We start from the raw sequence: 24,582 nt of genomic DNA, 5'->3' as shown, positions 1-24,582 counted from the left end.
CCCTATGCGACCACCTAGTGGCAGCCTTTTGAATAAGCCTGTTGCCAGGGTGATGAAGTCCTTCAGATACAGGAGGTTAAAGCTGAGAGCCACTCACATTGTCAAGGCAAGACAAAGACCCTATTTAACCTGTCAGACTGTGACAGACACTGCTATTTAAGTGAACTATACATTCGATACATTCACAGACGAGGTGTGCATTATCTTGCAAAAGGTTAACCACCAGATATCTGTCAAAACGACAGAAGTTTTTATATGCTGAGAGAGATGATGTCAGACCTTTGCATAAGCATTTAGCAAACGTTCACACTTGCTTTAAATAATACGTATCACGTTTCACAAATACAGAACAGACTGTATTGACTAAGCTGTGTATTGCACATAATTATTGCTCAATGGGGCAGTTTTAACTGTTAATAAGATGGATAGCCTGAGGGAAAAAACTGTTCTTGTGCCTGACAATTCTGGTGCTCAGTGCTCTGTAGCGCAGGCCAGAAGGTCAAAAAGTTAGTGGGCTGGGTAAGATGGGTCAGGGTGATTTCTCCATCCATTTCCGTTATTCTGGATGTGTACAGTCCTTGAATGGAGGGCAGGGATTATACCCAGTTAAGACACTGGTAGTACAGCGCTTTAAAGTTGAAGATTAAAAGTCTTCAACTTTAAAGTTAAAGTTTAAAGTTAAAGTTATAAGTCTTGTGGAAGATTATTGTGTTTTTGAAAAAGTGCCCCTGAAACTATTAATAATTTATTTTGGGAGAGTCCTAAGTTACAAGTATTTTGGAGAGATTTAGAAAATTATTTCCAAAACGAAGCTTGTTAATTTTAAAGAAAGTGATGTGATGCTAAAGTGTTTCTCAATTGATAAAGATAAAATCTACTATTTATATGTTATTTAATTATTATTATGGCACGTTATTATATACATAAAGTCAAATGGGCAGAAAAAAGACCTGTCTTTGAACAATTTAAAATTGATAAACATATTTAGAAACTATTTCTAAAATTAAAAATCTGAACGCAATACGATCTATGCAATTATTTACTAAATATAATATCTCAAACTGACTGATGAATTCATTTGCAAAATGGATTGCTGTGAACTGTAGGCCAATGATTGTCTTAAGTAAAAGAATTTGGAAATAAACAATATATTGTATTCTAAAGCCACTTCTTGTCTTGTCTTATCAATGATGAACTCTGCCACAATAATTTAATGCATTTAAAAGATCTGAATTATTATTTGTTTATAACGGATATATTTATAATTATTTAACTATAATTATATCATTATTATTGTTATTTGAGATAAGTTCTCAGCAAAAATTTAAATATGCGATTAATTCATCAGCATACCATGTAATTAATTTGATAAAAAAAAAAATATCAATTGACAAGATTAAATATAATATGATATAACATAACATAATATTATATTTTATTTGACATCCTGAGCTTAACGATCATCATTTTCTGATGGTTAAGCACCTCCTTTCACTGACAACTTTTTGAAAAAGAAAACTAAATTTTACATGAAATTTTTTTTTTTTTAAGAGTTTGGGCTCTATTTTGTATCCTATTTGTGAAAAGTCCCTTACCGACATATGCATAACCAATGCCTGTCATTCTTCCCATTTGTATAATATTTTACAGCTTACAGGAGGCTATTATCACAGTGCACACCATGCAAATTTAGCGTGCATATCATACCATAAAGATGTGGTAAACATATCAGTAAACATAAACCTGATGAACATAACAAACACAACATCTGGCTATGATGTGCACTCATGATCCATGCATTCACTGTATGTGCTCCAAAAGCCACAACAGTCAGCCAACAAACCATAAACGCAAGCTGGCAGCCTCCCCTCCTCTCATGTAATGCCAGTTAGTTACATTCCCATGGGTCCTGTCTATACAGCTGTATATGTATGTGGGTAAGTGTGTCAATTATGCCCTCAGTAGGTCACACTAATCTCTTGATTCCTAAACATCTCGTAAACTCTTGAACTCTTTATGATAATTTTCATAGAAGACACCTACTCAGAGTACAGCTTCGGCAGACGCAGAGAGAGAAAGGCGACTCATGCATGAAGTTTCTCATCTCCCTGAGGCCAAAGAAAAATGTTAATTTGTCTGCTTCATGCTTTCCTCCCACAAACCCCAGACCTCACAATGACCGTCTATTCTCCTCTCCTCTTCCCAGACTTCATCAGGCCCTTAAGCACAGCAGTCACACATTCTCATGACAACAAAACCTCAGCTTTCTACAACACTAATGCCAAAAACACTCTGAGGGCACTTTCAGACTAGGGCGTTTGGTGTGGTCCCGAGTCTATCTGACGTCAAAGTTTGGTTTGTTTGGTTGTTGTGAAAGTGGTTTTCCAAGGGTAGCCTGGGTTAATGTGAAGTCTAGAACGGTTCATAATTGGTATTAAAGTAATACGTTTCTAACTCGCAGAAGTAAACCAAGCAGGTTTGGACCAAGCTATTGAAGTGTGAATCTTTGGACTCTGGTGTAATTGAAAATGCCTTTTGAAAGTATAAAAAGAGGACTAGTTCACAGGGACTCTGTAGGGTTCTGTAAAAATCCCTTAGATGAAAAGCATCACGGTAACACATGCTTACATACCCCATTCATCAGGTTTTCATGGTCTCCGGGGTGCCCGCTCACTTTTTTCTGCCTGTCGAGACAGTGGGAAAGAATTACTGAGAAATTTTGATTAAGTCTGTTGCTTTGGCTGTGAATCTACGGCCTGTAATCTTGTCTTTGTACATCAACATAAAACAACTAATTCCAAGACACATATTAAGCCTTAGGCTAGACAACATAGCTTTTTTTGTAATCACCCTTAACATAGCATTGAATCAAGGATTAGGTTTTGTCTGCATCAAGGACACCAACATTTGGAGTTTACTGTGGGTTACATGAGTTGAATTCATATCTTGTATTAAAGGTATATTTCACCCAAAAAAAAAATATTCTCTAATGTACTCACCCTCATGCCATCCCATATGTGTATGCCTTTCTTTCTTTTGCAGAACACAAACAAAAAAGAATATTTCAGATCTGTAGGTCCATTTAATTCAAGTGAATGGTTGGCAGAACTTTGAAGCTCCAAAAAGCACATACATGCAGCATAAAAGTAATCCATGGGACTCCAGTGGTTAAATCCATATCTTCTGAAGTGATATGATAGGTGTGGGTGAGAAACAGATCCATTTTTAAGTCCTTTTTTTACTATAAATTCTCCTCCCTGCCCAGTAGGTGGCGATATGCATAAAGAATACAAATCACTAAAAGCAAAAGAAGAAGAACTCTTAAGAGAGAAGAGTGCTTAGGAGGTCTGTTTTGAAAGTTAAAAAAAAATACTTCAAATGTATATGTTTCTCACCCACACATCCCTTTTGAAGATATGGATTTAACCACTGGAGTCACATAGTTTACTTTAATGCTGCCTTTATATGCTTTTAGAGCTTCAATGTTTAGCACCCTCTCTACATTTTATGGACCTATAGAACTGAAATATTCTTCTAAAATTAGGGCTGGGCGATAAAACGGTATCGGTATTTATCGACGGTACACCTTTATCAATAAAGATATAATTTTTTTTTTTATATAACGCTAGATAGTTTCACTTGAAGTTTCACAAACATGAAGTTTGGTTGCATGAACAACCTTCAAGCATTTTCCGTCCCTAGATCATATACAGCCTATCATATGGCTTGATAAAGGAGCGTGCTACGAGTGACAAGCAAACAGCCAATAACAAGTTGCGTTGCAGTGGGGTTTGGTTGCGCCATCGCCATGTGACATCAGAACACACGAACACATGCGAATTGCGAAAATGAGTGCTGTGCCTGCTGGCGATGAGGAGATTATGAATAAAAAAAGGACACGTCAGCTCACCAGTGTGTCAGTTTTTTGGTTTCTTTACGTCTGACCAACATCAGAACACCGTTGTGTGTAAGCTTTGCAAAAATAAAACGTCCTGGCCAAGTACAGAACCACAAGCAACTTATTTCATCACCTTAACCGCTTCCACCCTTTGGAATATGCAGCATGTCATCTGCCAACACTTATTTATTTAATCTTCATATAAGATATAAGAAAGAAGATATTTGTTTGAATTGTATTTTGTTTTTGACTACAATAATTTTTACTACTGATTATCAGTACTACTGGTCTTTGTTTAAAAAAGGTTATTAAAATGTATCAATAATTATCGATACTGAATGATATGAAACATTATACCGTAATACATTTTTTAGCTGTATCGTCCATCACTATCTAAAAATCTTTGTGTTCAGCAGAAGAGCGAGGGATTTGTAGAACGGTATTATGGGGGCACAGATCCTGTGTGGGCCTGCACATTTGCAACCATTATATTAAATTTTTGATATGTACTGGTATTCTATCAGCTATTTAGGTATCAGCATCGTACGCCTAAAATGTAAGGTTTAGAAGAGTATTTTGAAATTATTATTTAAAAACCATGAGTGTGCAATACAAATACCAGAGTTATCAATAAATGCAAATGTTTTAATGTGTAATGTTACTCACCCCTGGCAACCTGCACACAGCAGCAGCAGAATGGAGAGCAGCAGGAAAGCAGAGAGTCCCGTGAGTGTGCCAACAAGTGCCAGCTCCCCTGTAGCCAGCACTGCTGTGCCCACAACCTCTGACCCCAACATAGCACTCAGCGCAGGAGCCATTATGCATCACAATGATGAGTGACCTTCATGGACCAAACACTCCTCACTGCATAGGCTGGACACAAAAATGGAGAAAGAATGTAGGGGGTTAAGAAGAAGAAGAAGAAGAAAAAACAGTTTTACGTTATGACAGTTCAATAAAAGACTTGATGAAATCAGTAGGCCGGATTAGAAAAATCTGCAACCTCATCACGTTTGAGAACTTTCTCTTCCAAATCAAGAAGTCATATGCTGTGTTTGGAATGGAATACCAGCTAACTGCTTACTGAAAGAATAGAGATTATTCCATGCTAAACATTTCATTTTTGTTAAATGACTTCATTATGATGCAAGTTAGTGGCATTCGGTAATCATCTTGGAAAGCGTAAAAATGTCTTACAGGATTCTCACGGTCGTGAAAAACATGGATATAGCTGGGAATTTTTAAATGGAATGTTTCAGGCCTGGAAAAGTATATAAAAAAAAGGTAAACAGTAATGGGAAAGTCATGGGAATTTTTATAGTTAATATTAGGGATGTCTCGACATTGACACTGGTATTGGAATCGGGTCCGATACTGTGCTCATGAACAAAAAATGATACTATCTGATGGACAGATGTCATTCTGTAAACATTCAGTGCACAAATTAAATCACAGATGTGTCCTAGTGTGATTACTAAACAGCAAAGGCTGCAATTTAATGATATATATACAGTGAGGAAAATAAGTATTTGAACACCCTGCTATTTTGCAAGTTCTCCCACTTAGAAATCATAGAGGGGTCTGAAATTGTCATAGGTGCATGTCCACTGTGAGAGACATAATCTAAAAAAAAAAAAATCCAGAAATCACAATGTATGATTTTTTAACTATTTATTTGTATGATACAGCTGCAAATAAGTATTTGAACACCTGAGAAAATCAATGTTAATATTTGGTACAGTAGCCTTTGTTTGCAATTACAGAGGTCAAACGTTTCCTGTAGTTTTTCACCAGGTTTGCACACACTGCAGGAGGGATTTTGGCCCACTCCTCCACACAGATCTTCTCTAGATCAGTCAGGTTTCTGGGCTGTCGCTGAGAAACACGGAGTTTGAGCTCCCTCCAAAGATTCTCTATTGGGTTTAGGTCTGGAGACTGGCTAGGCCACGCCAGAACCTTGATATGCTTCTTACAGAGCCACTCCTTGGTTATCCTGGCTGTGTGCTTCGGGTCATTGTCATGTTGGAAGACCCAGCCTCAACCCATCTTCAATGCTCTAACTGAGGGAAGGAGGTTGTTCCCCAAAATCTCGCAATACATGGCCCCGGTGATCCTCTCCTTAATACAGTGCAGTCGCCCTGTCCCATGTGCAGAAAAACACCCCCAAAGCATGATGCTACCACCCCCATGCGTCACAGTAGGGATGGTGTTCTTGGGATGGTACTCATCATTCTTCTTCCTCCAAACACGGTTAGTGGAATTATGACCAAAAAGTTCTATTTTGGTCTCATCTGACCACATGACTTTCTCCCATGACTCCCCTGGATCATCCAAATGGTCATTGGCAAACTTAAGACGGGCCTTGACATGTGCTGGTTTAAGCAGGGGAACCTTCCGTGCCATGCATGATTTCAAACCATGACGTCTTAGTGTATTACCAACAGTAACCTTGGAAACGGTGGTCCCAGCTCTTTTCAGGTCATTGACCAGCTCCTCCCGTGTAGTTCTGGGCTGATTTCTCACCTTTCTTAGGATCATTGAGACCCCACGAGGTGAGATCTTCCATGGAGCCCCAGTCCGAGGGAGATTGACAGTCATGTTTAGCTTCTTCCATTTTCTAATGATTGCTCCAACAGTGGACCTTTTTTCACCAAGCTGCTTGGCAATTTCCCGTAGCCCTTTCCAGCCTTGTGGAGGTGTGCAATTTTGTCTCTAGTGTCTTTGGACAGCTCTTTGGTCTTGGCCATGTTAGTAGTTGGATTCTTACTGATTGTATGGGGTGGACAGGTGTCTTTATGCAGCTAACGACCTCAAACAAGTGCATCTAATTTAGGATAATAAATGGAGTGGAGGTGGACATTTTAAAGGCAGACTAACAGGTCTTTGAGGGTCAGAATTCTAGCTGATAGACAGGTGTTCAAATACTTATTTGCAGCTGTATCATACAAAAAAATAGTTAAAAAATCATATATTGTGATTTCTGGATTTTTTTTTTTAGATTATGTCTCTCACAGTGGACATGCACCTACGATGACAATTTCAGACCCCCCCATGATTTCCAAGTGGGAGAACTTGCAAAATAGCAGGGTGTTCAAATACTTATTTTCCTCACTGTATATATAGTATGTATGTGAACATGCAGATTAAATATTTAGTCAGTAAAATTGCAGCCTCTTGTGCTTATTGTTTTTCAATAAAATACTTATCCAGCAGTCAAGAATGAATGGAAAATTCATGGATATTTCTATAAAGAATATAATTTTTTCTCAGTATGCTTGGCTCTAAAATATTTCATTGGCTAGAAATCGCTCTAAAAAATATGTTTTAATTCCTTTAATCCAGTCACGAATTACTTGAAAAATCATGGAAATTCATTAGTCAAAAATGGACAGTCTGATAAAATATTTAATAAAAAAAGTACTCAGTTTGTGCAGTTTGGTCTGCTGTTTACTGCACATTTTGGCAAATGCAGTAGATGCAGAAAATGTGCATAATATGCATAGTATACATAGTCAGGTGTGAAGAAATAGCAAGAAAATGTTATTAGTATGCTATCACAAACATAGCCATATTGTTCCTACTGTATGGATGTAAAGTGAAAATGATGTCACAAGACCCAACCTTTAAAATAAATTGTACCGATAATCCTATCTAGATAAAAATCTCAGATGTCATGTTATAAATTTCCAATCATCCCTAACTGGTACAATTCTTTGTCCCCAAACTGAAAAAAGGTGCATTATGTGATAACATCTAAATGAACTGGTTTTATTCAAGTCAAAATGTTATTTACCATCACTGATTCAACCTGAATACATTAGGTTACACCAACAAAACTAATCTCAAGGGTAAGATCAGTGCATGTGCAATGCAAATCAACAACCACAAGGGGGCAGATGAACCCAGACATTCCAAAAGCAAATACACCACTCTCCTACAATACTGCAGTCAACTCAACCTTCTTCTGAACAAATGGCTCTTGGGATTTTTCACTCAGGAACCCAAACATGTAGGATAGTTTCATTTGACAGCAAGCCAGATTCAACAGAGCCCTGGTCCAGGATGATGTGTGATGCAGGGCCCCACCTCAACAAGCTGAATAGACAGATAACAATCGGATCCACTGGCATCCCAGTGGAGACTGAGGCCAAGGCAGCCAGTCTGATCTTTTGTGTGAGAGGAGGAAGAGGAGATGGACAGCTTAGCTCCCTCTCTGAGGGGTGAGTCTTTCCTCCTCACTCACTCACAAAAAAAAGTAGTATAGTAACCTGGCATTCCTTCTGAACAAATCTGGACAAATTTTGGATTTATATTATTTTGTCTTGTTTTTAATCCAAATATGCTTAACCTATAGTCTATTAAAATGCATACCATAATAAAGAGTGCAGGACTGTGAATGATGAAAAAGCCTGTTGAAATCCTATGCAAATGTGACTTGAGCATAGGCATTTACATATTAACGGTTTCGAGAACTAATCCTAAAAACGTTCTGTTAAACAGCTCTTCAAAAGTGCGTACAGGCCTGTCTTACAAATAAAGACTTCTCACAGTTTTCTGTAAGCCTCTATTTTGCATTAAAAAAAAACATGTAAGAAACCATATCTTACACTATATGGCCAAAAGTAGCGTTACGCTGTAAAAACAAGAACGCATCATTAAAAATCAAGTCTTGCACAATTCTCTGTACCAAAAATTATAAACGAGTCATACCTGAACACTTGTATGACTCCAGTGATTGTTGCCTGCAGTGAAATGGAAAGAGAGAGAAAGAGCAAGCCATTACATTCAAGAATACAGGTCTCAAACACAGTACTTGACAACACAATGTGCAGAACATGCTGACAAGTGTGATCCTGAATTATCACATACGTGTATATTCAAACTCATAATTGACTGATCTTAAATTATATTCGGTTACATAAAGCATCATACTATGCAAAACCTATAGCTCTGTTCCAAATCCTACAGTAGTAAGCTAATTCACTGCCTACAGCCTGTATAGGCTACTGCCTTCTATGGCAGCATTCTAACGGAAACGGTCCATTGTATGTGACTGACTTGGTAAGTTTTACATATCCAGCAACTTGTTGGGTGTGTCTTAAATAGCACTCCACAAGCAAAGCACACAGAAGACTCATCTTGCAATGGTTTAAATACAGGTGATTAAAGAGTACTGAATGAAGCAATACTCTAATAAGCATAAATATAGATGGCAACACTTTTGGGTAAAATACACTATTTTTAAATAAATTAAATTGTGGGCATTGGTTCCACACAAAGAAACTGAGTTTATTTCATATACAATTGAAATGTAGGCTCTACTCAAATACTTTGTGTAGCAATAACCTAAATGAATTGAGTTAATGTAACTTAAATTTGATCTGTTCAAATAACTCTATTGAACCTTGCAATATTTTTGCAATCTAACAACAAACACATAAGCATATTATACTGTATATATACTGTCTATATTTTGTACTGTATGACAAGTATGCTGCTGTTCATAGTTTAAAGAGCCCCAATCAGTCATTATATGGATAAATGATCCCTCTGTATTTGCTTCATGAGAAAAGCAATTCACACTGATTTTTCAGTAGTAATGTATAACCTCGACCTGACCATTAGCTGGGAACTGGATATCCCCTGCATGGTTTCAGCAATATATTGATGCAACAAATATTATTCACATAGTCCCAACAACACAATTGGATCAAGTGAACATTGATTAATTGTACACAATGTATAAGGTTGAGACCAAATGCTTAAGAATTGTGTTGCATTTGCTCATTTTCAATAGGTTAATTGAGCAAGCAGTAAAAATCATGTTGAGAGAACACCATTGTTGATTTCAAGTGTACTGCTTTCCCTTTTTTCAGTGTAGTTGAATTAAATTAAACCGTTTTTATCAATACTTTTCCATATTGAATGATATTTAAAAATTCCATATTGAAATAATATGGACTTCTCTGCGATGCTGCCTTAGAATATGGCCAAAACAAGGTATCTTGGGAAGCAGCATAATTATGTTTTGAAACAGCCTTTGCATCAGGACCACACCTATGATGCTTAAAATACTTCCTATGGAGGCAGCTCACTGGGTTTTGGAATATAGCTTCTATTGAACCTATCAGCAGCCCTCAGCAAGTAGGAGAAATGTTCAGAAGCATAATAAATTGTGCATTGACATTCTGATGAAGAGTATGGATCATTGTCTTTTCTACTCTTTCTCGTGTCAGAGCTCTTATGAGTCTCTCAGCATAAGCGCATCTTAAACATCTGCTGAAATGCATGTATGCACCAGCGTGTGACGTTCAGCTGCTCTACCAAATCTGTTTGTGTGTTTGTTCGAGATGGAGAGCAGAGGAAAATGCACCATCATCTAGATCCTCACAAAATTGCTCCAAAGTAACTATAGCAACCAATGATCTGAAGTTTGTGTGATGATTCACTCTAATGAATGTACTGCATGGCACATCAGGGAGTAGAAGATTAACACAGATGAAGATTGGTGGACATAAGAGGAAATCAAAATTTTTACATTTCACCACCACAATACTAGGGGTGTTGGGGTCGTGGGTGGTTGCAAAGGTATTGCTATGCGGATGCTAAGGTGATCTTAGTGCATTTCATTGGTTGCTAGGTAGTTGCTGGGGTGTTTTGAATGGTTGCTTACTGGTTCAAGTCAAAATAGCCCACCAACAAGTTTCTATTATATTCTGGACTATTGATAAGTCTCAGGTCCCTCCTTCAATATAAGTTTATGGGAATTGTTCGCACGTTTTATCGCCCGCCAGGTGGAAATTGTAAGTCCAATCACTTAGAAGTCACTTAGAAGTCATATGATTTGAGGTATCATTTATTTCTGTAGCACAAAAATGGGACCAGTTACACGCAAAATTTAATACTTATGTTTAGGGGTTTCTAACCGTAAATATAACCAATAGTAATAGTGATGCTTGCCTTAGCGGGCACCATTAAAAAATGGCTATAGCTTATGAATGTGAGGCCCATTCCCAACAAACTGTATGACTGAAGAAGTAAAAAAGGAAACAATTCCTTCACAAGGAATGTTAGGATTGTGTGTTTCATGCCATATAAAATAAGGGACTGGAAAAGCCATTTGATGGGGGAATGTGTTTGGAAAGGCTGCAGTTCCAAACGAGCAACTGTGGCCTTTGGCAACAAGCTTTGAGAAAGCAATTGATCACTTCTTTGCCAGTCGCATTGAAGTGCAAGACCTAAGTCCATCTGGACCCCTTACCTTTAGTATTCAGACAGACAAAATGCATATATATGTAGGGGAAAAACATAAAATATTTGTAAGTATCACAATATTTTACTTAAAAAAAGACATTGACCACCATTAAAGTTACAGCGGCATTAGGTCAATGATTTATAATCCTCAGTTATTATTATTATTATTTGTTGCTGACACAAACATGGCCAAGTTCAACACAACTTCTATGGCTCTACACTGAAGCTGGAAGTTCAGCCCTTGTTAAGCAAAGTACAATGAAGATGAATGAGAAACAAGAGAGAAACAATATATCACAGTTTCTCAATGTATCTCAATGTTATCATATCGGTTCCAGATAACAATATATTGTATCACCAGGTTCTTGCTGATTACCACCCCTACTTCATATACAGTCAGGTCCATAAATATTGGAACATCGACACAATTCTAATCTTTTTGGCTTCATACACACCACCACAATGGATTTGAAATGAAACAAACAAGATGTGCTTTAACTGCAGACTTTCAGCTTTAATTTGAGGGTATTTACATCCAAATCAGGTGAACGGTGTAGGAATTACAACAGTTTGTATATGTGCCTCCCACTTTTTAAGGGACCAAAAGTAATGGGACAATTGGCTGCTCAGCTGTTCCATGGCCAGGTGTGTGTTATTCCCTCATTATCCCATTTACAAGGAGCAGATAAAAGGTCCAGAGTTCATTTCAAGTGTGCTATTTGCGTTTGGAATCTGTTGCTGTCAACTCTCAATATGAGATCCAAAGAGCTGTCACTATCAGTGAAGCAAGCCATCATTAGGCTGAAAAATCTAAACAAACCCATCAGAGAGATAGCAAAAACATTAGGTGTGGCCAAATCAACTGTTTGGAACATTCTTAAAAAGAAAGAACGCACCCGGAAGACCACAGAATACAACTGTGGTGGATGACCGAAGAATTCTTTCCCTGGTAAAGAAAACACCCTTCACAACAGTTGGCCAGATCAAGAACACACTCCAGGAGGTAGGTGTATGTGTGTCAAAGTCATCAATCAAGAGAAGACTTCACCAGAGTGAATACAGAGGGTTCACCACAAGATGTAAACCATTGGTGAGCCTCAAAAACAGGAAGGCCAGATTAGAGTTTGCCAAACAACATCTAAAAAAGCCTTCACAGTTCTGGAACAACATCCTATGGACAGATGAGACAAAGATTAACTTGTACCAGAGTGATGGGAAGAGAAGTAGTATGGAGAAGGAAAGGAACTGCTCATGATCCAAAGCATACCACCTCATCAGTGAAGCATGGTGGTGGTAGTGTCATGGCGTGGGCATGTATGGCTGCCAATGGAACTGGTTCTCTTGTATTTATTGATGACGTGACTGCTGACAAAAGCAGCAGGATGAATTCTGAAGTGTTTCGGGAAATATTATCTGCTCATATTCAGCCAAATGCTTCAGAACTCATTGGACGGCGCTTCACAGTACAGATGGACAATGACCCGAAGCATACTGCGAAAGCAACCAAAGAGTTTTTTAAGGGAAAGAAGTGGAATGTTATGCAATGGCCAAGTCAATCACCTGACCTGAATCTGATTGGGCATGCATTTCACTTGCTGAAGACAAAACTGAAGGGAAAATGCCCCAAGAACAAGCAAGAACTGAAGACAGTTGCAGTAGAGGCCTGGCAGAGCATCACCAGGGATGAAACCCAGCGTCTGGTGATGTCTATGCATTCCAGACTTCAGGCTGTAATTGACTGCAAAGGATTTGCAACCAAGTATTAAAAAGTGAAAGTTTGATTTATGATTGTTAATCTGTCCCATTACTTTTGGTCCCTTAAAAAGTACAAACTGTTGTAATTCCTACACCGTTCACCTGATTTAGATGTAAATACCCTCAAATTAAAGCTGAAAGTCTGCAGTTAAAGCACATCTTGTTCGTTTCATTTCAAATCCATTGTGGTGGTGTATAGAGCCAAAAAGATTCGAATTGTGTCGATGTCCCAATATTTATGGACCTGACTGTATGTGTCTACATTTGTATCACTGTATCTATAAAAGGTGCAGTGAAAAACAAGTATACTTATATACAGTATATTTGTCTTGAAGTTACTTTATACAACCATACAGCAAATATTTTCCTCCCCAGGGGTCACAGAGAGGCTGTGAGTATTTTGTGTATAAGCATAGCTGGATTTCTCCTAAGAAACCAATCCAATAAAAGATTCTCATGTGAATGCAAGAGGCATCTCTTGAATATATAATTGCATAGGAGCAGCAGTAATGCAATAAGGACTTTTTCAGATGCTCTGTTATCATAAGTTTTTCTGCTGACAGAGGCTGTGATAATAACTCATCTGTAATGGAGGTAGGAGCTTGCCCTAAAAAAGAACAATGTAATACTGCAGTATATTGCAGTATACTATGTGTGGAAAAAGTTGATATTTTGGGCAAGATATTATGAAGCCTAAAATGTTCAAATATTTTGGTAGTTGACATGAAATGTCAAGCAGTGGCAGCCTTAAGCTTTAAGTAAACAGAAAAGGGTTCACAAAAGGTTAAATGGTGATTAAAAATGATTAAAAACCATGAAATGGTGACCAGTTACAACACCTAAAATATATATGCTTTTTCCCTAATACAGTTTTAACCTAAAATGTGGAATTAAAAAGGTTAATGGACGTTATTTGTCAACAACCCACATGCATTAGGACCCAACTAGAATAATGCAGCTCAATCAGAAGGCCATTACCTTTTAATAAGCCAACAGTTTCACAGCTTCTCTCATTTGACATATTTCGCTCTCTGGCGAAATGCTGGACACATGGGTGCATGTCATCATGTCATAAAGAAACTCAGTGTGCTTCAGGCCAGAAGACCCTTTAAGAATGGATTCAGGACAAGTTTCCAATACTCAAACCCAGGCAACAAATTTTTTCCAATACTCAAACCCAGGCAACAGCAAGTCTGACCCTAGAGAAACTGAACATTACAATACAAATTATAATACCAACACCAATTGGGCTTTTGCAACTTTTAGTCCATCTTTTAGTTCATCATCATTTAAAAATTCAGTTCTGTGTCATTTGAGCCATCATTAAGTCTGTGTCATGTACTTGGCGCCATCTCCTGGTGGCCATATGTAATTAGAGTAAATGATCCTTTCTGCCTGTATTTGAATGGCTTCCACCTGTGGTTGTAGTGATCTGAATCCTAATAAGATTGGTTTATCGTTCCATGATGCTGTAAATCATACTACATAATTTCCAATGAAGTCATCTGATCCAGGGAAGCTAATGTGTTTTAGCCAGATAGCACATTATGTGCTTTGTTTACATTGTGCTTCATGTGAATTATCTAATGATCTATACATCCGATTACTTTGTGTTTGTGCTCGTTTTAAAGGGAACCCCCTTCCAACTCTCAAATCCTGACTCTTCTATTTTATCGCAACAGCAAGTCCGACCCTAGATAAATGTAGCTTACCACAACTGACCAATATGATGTTTAAATCTGCATGCAGTTTTCACCCCAACCCCCTGCTCACACCCAACTGAGGCATGATCATAGAGAGGATGAGGCAAGGCTGCTGGCCATCTTGTCTGGTTACAAGGCCATGTGTCTGAGAGAAAATCGATAGGATGAGGGAAGAGGACAGCCTGGTTTGTCCTGGACAAGAAAAAATATGATCCACAGTATTCACATGTTCCTATGAGAAGAGGATGCCCCTCAAGACAAGATAATGCCATAACAGAGAGCTAATGAACAGTGTACGGTTTCATTATGAGTAGTCTTGAGGGTAGATGAACAGGAAACAATTTCCCTGGGTCAGTGGATGTCATTTGTGCCTTGCAGCAACCAACTAACCAATCAGCACGCTCCAAGCCGAGCGCAAGCCAGAGGGCCCTTCTAATTAAAACAGCCACATTTGATCAACCGACTTTGTGTCTCTATGGCAACAGCACTCATCCAATGGGTTAATCAGCTGGCATGGAAATTGATCCCCTATTGGTTTGCATAGAAAGGGACCTTGCAGTGGCATATACAAATGTCCCAACTAATAACTGAGCCAATCTGTGCGAAGGTCAGCTGAGCACTTCCACTATCACAGATGAAGACAAAGTTTGCTTTTGAGATAGACTATATATAGGTATGTGGAAACCTGAATAAACCATTCATATGTGCTTGTTTAACATTTATTTGCAAAACAATTGGCATTAAAAGTAAGTTGGTCCTCCCTAACAGCTTTCCACTAAATGTTGAAAATAGCTGCTGGGATTTGCTCCAAGTCAGACACAATTGCATCAGTGAGGCCAGGCACTGGTGTTGGGCCCGGTGTATCGATTTATCCCATTATGGGTGTTCAATGGCTTTAAAAAGGTGCACCCTATTCTACTAAAAATAGAGAAATATTAAGAAAAATAAGAAAGGGGAGCCATGTTATGTATTTCTCTGAAATGAGACAGAAAAGTCCATCAGTTATGAAACTAACACCCTAGTGTCCAGTGCAGTGTGTTGAGTGTGTAGCATCAGCTGTTCTCCCACAGACAGAGTGATTATACTCTAGAGGGCTGTCCCATTACTGCCTGTCTCTTGAGACACTGTCATTTCCTACTGCATGTACCATTGGCCTGCTTCGACCTCCCTCAATGTCTACACTCAATAACCACACACTAACATGCAATTATACATAGACACATGCTATGGAATGGAATACAAGCTTACTGCTTTCTGAATACTTGCAGTGTATATACTGTAACCTGCCAGCTATCTTTAAAAATAGTATGTGAAACAGAACACATAATGCAACAATAAATATTTCAAGATGTATTCCATACTACTGTCACATGACCTTACACACTGCATGCTTAAAGGAATAGTTCACCCAAATATACTTTTCCTCATTTCATGTCACATGAGTAAATTACAGTGAATTGAGATTCTTGGGTGGACTATTCCTTTAATTTAGCAAGTGGTGTGCAGTATAATTTGGGTAATTAATACATTAGTATACATAATTGGATTACAATGCAGACTAGTAATTTATTTTGTATTTTAATCCAATTGTGTCTGGTTAGATGGAAGCCTGATGAAGGTTGTGACTGAAACATCGCTAATACATTTTTCATCATGTTTTGCAAGCTATGTTAGTTTTCCTTTTTAGTTATAATCCTATTTTGTGTAAAAATAATCGTAACTTAGTCCGATAAAATAATGAGTCAAGAAAGTTGATGCTTATATTATTACAGTGCCTTCTTACTTTTTCAGCCATTTTCCAAAGTAAATGGAAATCAGACAAAAAGACAAAGGTACAAGACTGTGTACATAGCATTTTTAATGCGGGAATGAACTACATTTCTATAAAGCATTGCAAATTTTGTAACGCATTAAAGACAATTTCAGAATCAATATATTTAAAGTATACTCACTTTATTAGGAATACCTCTCCATCTACTTATTCATGTGATTATCTAATCAGGCAATCATGTGGCAGCAGTGCAATGCATAACATCATGCAGATACAGTTGAGGAGCTTCAGTAAATTTTCACATCAACCACCAGAAGAGGGAAAAATATGTGATCTCTGTGATTTTGACCGTGGCATGATTGTTGGTGCCAGACGGGCTGGTTTGAGTATTTCTGTAACTGCTGGTCTTCTGGGATTTTCACAAGCAACAGTCTCTAGAATTTACTCAGAATGGTGCCAAAAACAAAAAACATCCAGTGAGCGGAAGTTCTGCGGACAGAAACACCATGTTTATAAGAAAGATCAACGGAGAGTGGTCAGACTAGTTCGAGCTGACAGAAATTCTACGGTAACTCAGATAATCACTCTGTAGGGTATTAGATATATAATTTAGAGATGTGGACAGGGTCAGTTATGTATAGGGTATTTTGCACGTATTTTACCACCATTACATGTAGGGAATAAAGGAAATGCGACATTTAGGAGGGAATTTAGAGTCTCGAAATATGTGAGCTATGGACTGAATTAAACTGTCCTTATTAGGTAATCAAATGTATACCAGAATTAAAAAAAAGAATGGGATTTTTACTTACAAAACCAAACTCTTTTGACACACTATTTACTGCAGAAATAGTAACATAGTGTAATGATGCGTGGAAATAAGGGAAAGGCAGACGGGTGTGCGGATCCAAATGCGGCTTTATTATTACACAAAAATAAACAAACTCAGGAACAAATAAAAAGTCCACGAGGGGAAAAGTAAACACAAACACAAACTAACATAAAGCTGAACGCGAGTCGACAGAACATCCACGAAGGGCTGGAAAACCTGGAGAAAACACGAATGGAGAATACACATAGGCATAGACATGAACATGAAACGGTAACGATCGACAACGGAGAGAGGAAACGACGGGGTTTAAGTAGACAGACACAGTAATAACAAAATAAGCGACAGGTGCGGACAATAACGCTGTGACAGCGGTGATGAGGAGTGAGGAAGAAGGGAAGTGTAGTTTTAACAGAGACAGTGAAACACAGGCGGACAACAAGGAAGACATGACAGGGAGCGTGTTTGGTGAAAGAGAAAACACGGGACGGACAACAAGGAAGAGTGACATGGAACGTGACTGGCGAGGGTGAAACGGAAAACACGGGGCAGACCACAAGGAAACGTGACATGAACGTGACTAGAGAAACAGAGGACACAGGGCAGACAACAGGGGATCGTAACACATAGTATGATAGGCACTATGCTACTCCGAACAAAGCCACACATTCACACATAGCTTGTAAACCTTCTTACCAACACATACCCAAACTAGATTAAATGTTATGTTTTTCTACCATGGAACTATTTAAATTGATTTAATGCAAAATTTTGTAACAGTTTACCTAAGGCATGACATTTATTTTGTAATAAACGGTGTAGGCTCAGCGTTAATGTTCTAGTAGAAGATCTGGGGAAAATGTAAGCAATAAACATCCACAACCACACAAAATTAAACCTGTAAAAAATGGTGTTTTGAGATTGAAGTACTAAAAATACAACACAAACCAAAAAGTGTTTTACAAGTGTAGTAAATGATGCAATTTCATGGAATTTGTGGGGGTGGGAAGGGGGTGCGTGTGAAAATGAACCCTGTATTGGGATTTTGTGTCTTTGGCAGATTCCTACAGACTCCTTTTTTTCCCTCTTTGTCTTTTCTAATTCAGCCTCTCTTCACAATATCCCCCCTTTTTTGGAGGCAAATGAGTGAGGCCTTTGCTCACTTGGCTGTATGTCCAAAACAGCCAGTGTAAATCTCATTCACATGCTTTAATGCTGTCTCTCACAAGCAAATCTCACACTCACTTTAGTCCACAATGAACATAAAAAAGAAGCTGTGCATTTGCAATTCACCCAAAAATGAAAATTCTGTCATTATATACTCACCCGCATGCAGTGTTGGGTAAGTTACTTTAAAAAGTAATTAATTACTAATTACATTTTCTAAAAACTTTACTAATTACTCTGTCTGAAAATTAACTGCATTACTTATTACTAATTACTTTCTAAAACCCTTATCAACCTCAACCAGATGAAAAATACAAGGATAGACATGAAATGGTTCTTTTAATTCTTTCAAATAAATCATATAAAATTAAATAAATTATTAATGAACTGGCCAAAGAATTTAAGGGGGCTGCATTAAATTAGAAAACGTACATTTTAACATTAGATGCTACATTTCTATTTTAAATTCACTATTGTTGTATTTGTTCTATAGTCTATAAAGTATTTCATACGATTTCATCAGAAGTAACTGTAATTAAATTACTGAAGAATTAAGAGTAATCCCTTACTTACATTTTTTAAATGAAAATTGAAATGAAAAATGTAATTACAGTAATTAATTACTTAGTAATGCCTTACACCCAACACTCTCCGCATGTTGTTTCAAACCCATATGACTTTCTTTCTTCTGTGGATCACAAAAGGAGATCTCAAGCAGAATGATACAACTCACTTTCATTAAATGGAGAAAAAAAAAATTAAATGAAAGTTAAGGTGACTAAGGCAAACATTCGGCCTAACATCTCCTTTTGTGCTCCATAGACGAAAAAATTATAATTTGTGTTTGGAGTGACATGAGGGTGAGTAACTAATGACAACATTTACATTTTTAGGTGAATTATTTCTTTATGTAAAAGAATTTGACACAGCTAATTTATGAGAGAGATTAAATGAAAGCTAAGCATACTCAAAGCAAACAAACAGACATCAAATTTGCCTGCCATAGTGCTAAAGATAACAAATGCTCAGGTGCTGATCAAGCAGAACAAGAAAATGATCAGTGTGTGTTGCAGAGATTTGGCAAAGCAGTCGCAATGTTTTAAAATGCTAATCACATTCAGCAGTGATAGATGAACAGTGACAAGTTGCCACAGTTTCAGGGAGCGTCCCAGTTTATTTTTGACCTTATCTCATCCTTTAAAACATCTAAACCAGCACTGGACAACTGAACAATGTTGACAGCAGGCGGCCAAACAATACTAGCACCCTGCAAAATGGCTCCCACAATACTGGAAGTGCATGTGTATGTTGAATGAGGCATTGGAGGGAGATAGTTAGGTGCTAGTCAAGTGTATTTCCCCACACTTGTTTCAGAAAAACTATGAGAGATTTGAATCTCTTATCAATAGGTACTATATATATTATATATAAATAGGAGTTAGTTCACGTGTAATTGCAATAAAACTGTGGTAACTTGGTACGGTATGTTTCACCAACATTATCAAAAAAACTTTTTTTTTATTATAGTTTTTAACAATAGCAGTAGTAATATTTGACGTAACAATAGTAACAATAGCTATTGTTACTATTTATCATTTTCTTATAAATTTATAAAAAATGTTGTGCCCGTCTGGCACCAACAATCACCCATGCGATTATCTAATCAGCCAATCGTGTGGGAGCAGTGCAGTGCATATAATTATGTAGATATGGGCCAGAAGCATCAGTTAATGTTCACATCAACCATCAGAATGGGGAAAAAATGTGATCTCAGTGATTTGGAGCGTGGCATGATTATTGGTGCCAGATGGGCTGGATTGAGTATAACTGATGGTCTCCTGGGATTTTCACACACAACAGTCTCTAGAATTTACTCTGAATGGTGCCAAAAACAAAAAACATCCACTGAGCGGAAGTTCTGTGGATGGAAACACCTTGTTGATGAGAGAGGTCAACAGAGAATGGCCAGACTGGTTTGAACTGACAAATTCTACAGTAACTCAGATAACCACTCTGTACAATTCTGGCGAGAAGAATATCATCTGCTCACCACAGTTGTGTTCACAATTGGTCATCTAAGAATGCTATTCTGAGATGTGGGTTGGTGCTGTTTTGGCAGCATGAGTGGGACCTACACAATATTAGGCAGGTGGTTTTAATGTTGTGGCTGATAGGTGTATATACTTTTTTACAATAATTAAAAATAAATAAATATATTTTTTTTCATCCTTACTCTATCATTTTTATTAATTAGTTTTATTAATTTGACATTTATAATTTATTATTTTGTGACATAGGCTGTCTAATCTTACTATGCATTATTTTTTATTATTATTGTTTTATTTTAATACTATCTATTAACTTAAGTTATCTTAAGATTTTTACTTATTTTTCACTGTTTTGCAATACAAATGTATTTTTTTGTCATGCCACACTAATCTAAAATAAAAAACTTTAATTGAGAAACAAAGAGAGCAAGAAGGAGAGGCAGACAGAGAGAGAGAGAAAGAGAGAGAGAGAGAGAGGGAGAGAGAGGGAGAGAGAGAGTTGTCTTAGTGAGACAGAGCATATTAGATTAACAGGCTGAACATGCCTCTCAATGAGAGACTATACATCTAAGATTGATAGAGATGCCGATAACTTTGCTGTCTTACACTGGTGCTCTGGTGAAAGGCATCGCTGTGCAGATAAAGGGATTAGAGCACAGTATGAGACTAACTCCTGCCCTGCTTTCCTTCTGCTCTGCAGTGAAGGTACAAGTATGCCACCTTTGAAGGAATTAATAACAATGTAGAGCATCAGGGCTGCCCACACAGAACATGTGAATATTCCTTCATCATCATTTTACACACATACCCAGTGTGATCTCATTAGTATTCAAAGGTATTTGTACCTAAAATGTACATACACTTTATTGTACAGTACACTTGGATATACATTGAAATGTACAATATCAAATATTTGTATGTGATTCTGTCAATATATTAATATAGTTCGTCTTTCCAAAAGTACAAAAATGAATGTGATATGAGATCACATTGACATGTCACAACTTCAAAGCCATGATCAGGACCACGCCCAATCACCAGCCATGCTTTGACACACATCAGCCTATCAGACGGGTTACTGCAGAGCAATAATTGCTTTAATGCAGTGGATGATGAAAACACTGGACAAATTACATTTCTTTATATTTCTTTATAAGGGCAATAGCAGCAAATGGGTTTATTAAAAGCTGCCTTTACACTTAGCTGAGGTCAATATCTTGCAACCCCAACACAGACCCCATCCACAGGATTAGTTCACCCAAAAATGAAAATTCTCTCATAATTTACTCACATTCATGCCATCACAGATGTGGATTACTTTTTTTCTTGTGCAGAACACGCACAAAGATTTTTAGAAGAATATTTCAACTCTGTAGGTCCATACAATTACAGTGAATGGTGACCATTGTAATGGAAAACTCTGTAGTTCCAAAAAGCACAAAAAGGCATCTTAAAATCTATAAGACTCCAGTGGTTTAATCCATGTCTTCTGAAGCAATCCAATTGGTTTTGTGATCAAAATGCTCCAAACTCATTTTTTCACTGTACATCTTGCTAGGGTGTGAATTTTTGGGTTGAAAGTGAATCAATTTGATTCATTATTCAAGGGTTTTCGATTAGATTCAAAAACAATTTTCCAAACTTAAAACGATTCAAATTGATTTGATTCACAATTAAATTCCAATCTAAGATTGAAAAATACATCTAGAAAACATTCGACCTACAGTTTTTGCTTTTAGCTTAATCTTATTATCTTATCTAGTCAAAAAGAAAAGATGTAGTACAGCTATGTTGGAAATTGGTTGACAGGGACAACGGTCAATTATACAGTTCAGCGGTCATTACAAATATTTGAAAAATACTTGACCACAGAATGCCATGATCGACCAATCATGGCATTCTCAAGCAGAGAATCATGTAATAAACCAAGATATTTTGCAATCAAGCTATTCAAGTAACTGGAGAAATGGTCCACCGCCCTTTCTTGTGGAAATGCGAGACAAAAGGAGAGAGAGGGTGTTTGCAGGATTGGGCTGCACCTCTGTATGATTTATTTGCTTTGAGATGAGGGCAGGATGAGGGAAGGTGTGGGGGGAGGATGGGCTGTGCAGAGCACCTCAGAACAGTATCGTCCCCCCTCTGCCTGATTTATTTGATTTGGTGCACAGAGTGGGGGTGCTGGTCAAACAAGTGTGTGTATGTTGCATGAGTGCATGTATGTGTGTGTAGAAGGGAGGTTAGTGTATACTGTAACTCTGCTGACATTTACATTGACCTTTCATGCCCACCATTTATCACAGAGCCACAATAGAATATGAATCCATATTGCTTTTGTTTAGATGTCTCTTTCTCCCTATCCCACTCTCTCATCACGTTCTTCGCTTCCACAATATGCATGACCAAATAATAACCCCGTAAAGGTGGGGAAATGGAAATGGAATGACCTCAGCATAGATGAAAGGGTCATTTGAATGATAAAGAAGATTATAATGGAGGAAAACCATTTCTACCACCATTTGCAACATCTGTTTTAAACATGCCATTTTGAGTCACATCAGATTTAAGAAATGTTTAGTTAGAAGGTATAATTTAAAGTGGTCGACCATATGGGATTTCCAATAGCAGATTTCTATAAAACATAGTGGCCGATGGATGATATAATGCAATAAAAGCGATAAAATACAACTTAATGACAACAAATGATATTGCATTACATCAATATAATTTTTTTTAAATCAATAATTGGAAAATGGCCAAATATCGACCCATTAATCAGCCCGTACCGGTATATAACTAGTAATTTTACCTCTGATTGGGGTCTTAATCCTAAAGAAGGGCATATGTTAAGAAAGCCCCCCAGCTTTGTTTAAAAAGCAGAATTTTATGGGAGTAAATGAATCAAAACTGTGCTGAATACATTATAAGGAGCAATTCAGCTGCACTGAGGTGACATATATGTCTGGTAACAGAATAGAAATTAACCAATTAAATCTGCCTGCTAATCAGAGCTCAGTCTGAGCAGGAGAATACATTAGCAAGCTGTGAAGCTTTAGCTAGCCAAGTTTGACTCTTTTAGGTGCTCAGTTGGTTGTAGTCAATGCTGCAGATTTGCAAGCAATCGATTATCTAGCAGAAAGCACTTTACATGCAGGGGAGGGACTTTACCATACTTCTCTCCCTTTCTGTGGCAACTATTTGATTGTACACCCAAGCTGTTGATTCAAACGGTTACAAGCGTCAACAAAATGATGTTTTTACAGCCTGATCTGATTAGGTTTCAGTGCTCCACGATTAGTCCCACCCTGCAACAACCACTCCTCAAGTATGTCACAGTAACTAGCATAGCAGTTAGAATGTCAAATGTACTTATTTAAATATTAATTAAAGAGTTTTAAAAAGAAATTATAAAAGCGTTTCATAAACGCACATCCTCTAAGCAGGTTTTATTGTATTCCCCTGTTAAAACAAAATCAATTACAGAGATCTTAAGAGCAGGATGCCTAATGGCCGATATAAATGCCGATAAACAATACAATTTAACGAGAGCAAATCAGATGTACACAAAATTTTGAAAGTGAAACAAACACTTATTTAATACAATATTACTTGAAAAACAATTAGTTAATAAAAGTTAATACTATTTACTGGCCAAGCAAATAAGGTTAAACAGTCATTTCAAAACAACCAAATATCATTCTATATATATTCTATCACTAGTAGTGCTGTTAGTCGAAATAAAAATGGAATCGTGATTTATTGCATAATTTGACATAGTTTATCACGATTAATTGCAGATTTTGAAAGAGCTGAAATTTCACCTATGTATAATAATTTTCTTGTCAAAATGCATTTATTTCCTTTTGAGGAAAGAAAACAAAACAATATGTAACAACATAATGCTATATTAACATTTTCCAAACAAAGAATTCCATAATATATAGATAGAAATGCACTAATATATCACCAATTCAAGTAACATTAAAAGTTTCCCAAAGTATAAGTGGGAGGTTGACTAATTGAAAGAACTAGTCTCCACATAGTTTGCATATTCATTGCAATGGACATTAAATACCTTAAACTCTAAACCTCCACAATATGAATCTACAGCGATCTTGAAGCCGCATTCATGATTCAAGCGTCAGGGCAAAAAACTAATA

At 37.3% G+C, this 24,582-nt stretch overlaps 1 protein-coding gene across 4 annotated transcripts in view; it reads right to left on the bottom strand.

Annotated features, from left to right (window-relative positions):
* The window catches only part of LOC127620386 (phosphoprotein associated with glycosphingolipid-enriched microdomains 1-like), an 80,952-nt gene that overhangs the window by 17,835 nt on the left and 38,535 nt on the right, over positions 1 to 24,582 (bottom strand). For 2 of the 4 annotated variants that reach the window (XM_052093608.1, XM_052093609.1), the window contains 3 exons: positions 8,609 to 8,640; positions 4,565 to 4,771; positions 2,633 to 2,684 (listed from right to left, as the gene is read on the bottom strand). In XM_052093608.1, coding sequence (XP_051949568.1) covers positions 2,633 to 2,684; positions 4,565 to 4,716 — 204 coding nt within the window. In that variant the 5' untranslated portion in view covers positions 4,717 to 4,771; positions 8,609 to 8,640. The remainder of the gene's footprint in view (positions 1 to 2,632; positions 2,685 to 4,564; positions 4,772 to 8,608; positions 8,641 to 24,582) is intronic. The other 2 variants (XM_052093610.1, XM_052093611.1) reach the window with 1 other exon arrangement.

This window comes from Xyrauchen texanus, chromosome 26 (genome assembly GCF_025860055.1).
Source record: "Xyrauchen texanus isolate HMW12.3.18 chromosome 26, RBS_HiC_50CHRs, whole genome shotgun sequence".
Taxonomy (NCBI): domain Eukaryota; kingdom Metazoa; phylum Chordata; class Actinopteri; order Cypriniformes; family Catostomidae; genus Xyrauchen; species Xyrauchen texanus.
This window is presented reverse-complemented; position numbering and strand designations above follow the sequence as displayed.